At 38.4% G+C, this 2601-nt stretch overlaps 1 protein-coding gene across 1 annotated transcript; it reads right to left on the bottom strand.

Moving 5' to 3' along the window:
- Positions 1-1572: 1572 nt before the first annotated feature.
- On the bottom strand, positions 1573-2144 carry LOC143624543 (uncharacterized). Its single transcript, XM_077095158.1, has 2 exons — positions 2060-2144; positions 1573-1952 (listed from the first exon to the last, which is right to left on the bottom strand). Exons 1-2 carry the CDS (start codon positions 2142-2144, stop codon positions 1573-1575), a joined length of 465 nt encoding a protein of 154 aa, XP_076951273.1.
- Between the last annotated feature and the right edge of the window lie 457 nt (positions 2145-2601).

The raw sequence follows: 2601 nt of genomic DNA, 5'->3' as shown, positions 1-2601 counted from the left end.
CCCATCGTGGCTTAGGAATAATTAAGTTAAAATAAAACACAATTATAAACTTAACTTAGGTTTGGCCCATCATGGCGTTCGATATAACTAAGATACCATCAGTATACACATGTTTACCCTCACTCGAACATAATTTAGGTCCGGCCCATCGTGGCGGATGTAAATAACCAGGTGTGGGACGGTGTACCCACTGACTTATCACATATGTAAGGATCCAAACAAACGTACACGACAGTCTGAGGGCCAACAGTTACTTTTGTTTATAATGTTTTAGAAATACGTAATCTCGTTTAATCAATCGGTTAAACAAGTTTTTAAAGTTGGGCGATTCACCTTTTGAAAGGATCAGCTTCACTTCAGTGATCGGTTTGTCTTTGCTATCTCGGACCTATAGTACGAGTATAACCTTTTGTTAATACCAGATCTTTAATCTGGCTTGAGACCTTTAGTCTCTTTTGTATAATCTTTTCCTCGATTATATTTTCTTTTTAAACCTTTAGTTTAAATATGCTTTCTTTCTTTTACAAGTTTAAAACATTTAGTTTTAACTTGTTTTACTTTTATTTAAACTCTACATTTGTTTTTCTTGAAGAAACGTATACTTTATTTCTTTATTATTATCTAAAAAATTTAAATAATAATTACACTTTATCTATAACAAATATATATATATATATATATATAATTATAATTATATTTATATATTTTCTTTGTTTTATTTTCTTTTGATTATTCTCGAGGTATAGAGTATACCCTCGACTTTGGGTTTTAAGCATTTATTATTTTATTATATTTTATTCGGGCATCATGCCTACTTTTTTTCTCTTATAAAACCCTAGACAATTGGGCAGCACTTCGACGCCTTTACTTCTTTCGAGCTTACTTGATCAGCACATTCCTTGGCACACGAATAGAGACAAACCAATCTTCTTAACTCGTCGTCACGCACTTCGAGGCGGAGCGTCGGGTCGTCTCGGGATGGCTCGTACTTCAATGTAACATCATCGGGTTATGGCACGCAAATCGAGAAAATGTAGGTTTTATGGCATGGATTACAAGGTAACGTCGTGGCACGCTTATCGAGGTTTAGAGAGATGATTTTCTAGAAAGAGAGTGAGCTGTATGAAGTTGTGTGATGAAGGAATGTGCTGGATGCCCATATTTATAAGCTGAATTCGCAAAACCCTAGCGATACGCGATGGTCCCAACGACAGCCGTCGCGTATCGCGACGTACCCCTGGTGAGTCATACATAGGCTTGCCACGTGGCGCCAAGAGGCGAACTCGGTGCCACGTGATGACAAGTGGCGGACATTATGCCACGTGTGGACACGTGGCGGGACACGTGTTCCTGCGTCAGGCCACATCGTCGTGATATGCGATGACGTTGGGTCCAATGTCATCGCGTATCGCTATCGGCCTTGATTTCAGATTTTTCTTTTTGGTCCTCTAACTTTGAAACTTGGCACTTTTGGTCCGAAATTTTCATGATGTTACACCAAGCGAGAAAGGTACTTTTTTATACCAAATTTGAACAAAAAGCTAATCTAAATTATACAACATATCTGGACCTTTACAAAATGGAAACATCCGGTGAGCTTAGGAAGAAACTCACCTTGTCATCTTCTAGCATATTAATATCTTTATCTTCTAAGTATGGTTTGAGGTGATGTCCATTCACAACTTGTTTAACTTGTTTTTGCATATCTTCAATCTCAACATCAACAAACCTCCCTACTCTTGTGATGACATAAGGACCCATCCACTTGCTTTTTAACTTCCCGAGAAACAATTTGAGTCTCGAATTGTACAACCATAATTTTTTCCCAACTTCAAATGTTCTCTTCCTTATCTTAGCATCATGCACCCTTTTTAACTTTTCTTTATAGGCCGAGGCACATTCATATGCTTCATCCCAGATTTCCTCTAGTTCACTCAACTTCAACTTGCCGGCTTCATGATAACCATATTAACACTCTTAAATGCCCATCATGCCTGGTGAGCCAACTCCAATGGAAAATGGTACCCCTTTCCATACACCAACCGATACGGAGTGGTACTAATCGGTGTCTTGTAAGAGGTTCGATATGCCCATAACGCATCATCCAACTTAACCAACCAATCTTTCTTATCCACCCTAACCATTTTCATTAAAATTTCTTTAATTTGGCGATTGGAAACTTAAACTTGGCCACTCGTTTGAGGGTGATAAGGTGTTGAAATTCGATGATTAACACCATAACGTTTTAACAACTTACCAAACGTGAAGTTCTTGAAGTGCGATCCCCCATCACTTATAATTACCCACACGAGTTCGGAAACGGGCCCATAAAATCTATGCCCCAACATCAAAAATGTCAACCACCAAAATGGGTTGTAAAGGCATTTCATTCCTTTTTGATATATCCCCCATTCGTTGACAATTCATGCATTGTCGGGCATATTCATTAGCATCTTTAAACAGTGTTGGCCAATAGAACCCGCATGTAAGTACTTTATATCCCATTTTAGAGCCACTAAAAGGGCCCCACATGCCAGCGAATGAGCATGTGTTAAAATCTCTTGCACTTCTTTTTCAGGTACGCATCTTTTAAGAACTTGA

Source organism: Bidens hawaiensis, unplaced genomic scaffold (assembly GCF_021521415.1).
Source record: "Bidens hawaiensis isolate Kalapana, Puna unplaced genomic scaffold, B.hawaiensis_p1.1 tig00003857_1, whole genome shotgun sequence".
In the NCBI taxonomy this organism is placed as follows: domain Eukaryota; kingdom Viridiplantae; phylum Streptophyta; class Magnoliopsida; order Asterales; family Asteraceae; genus Bidens; species Bidens hawaiensis.
Note: the sequence above shows the minus strand (reverse complement) of the source record. Positions and strands in the feature narration are given on the sequence as shown.

Excerpts from the sequence above, each read along its gene's own strand:
- LOC143624543 (XM_077095158.1), bottom strand. The coding sequence starts at position 2,144 with ATGGTTAGGGTGGATAAGAAAGATTGGTTGGTTAAGTTGGATGATGCG. Across the intron at positions 1,953-2,059 it reads CTCTTACAAGACACCGATTA|CCGGCAAGTTGAAGTTGAGT; the intron begins GTACCACTCCGT and ends GTTATCATGAAG.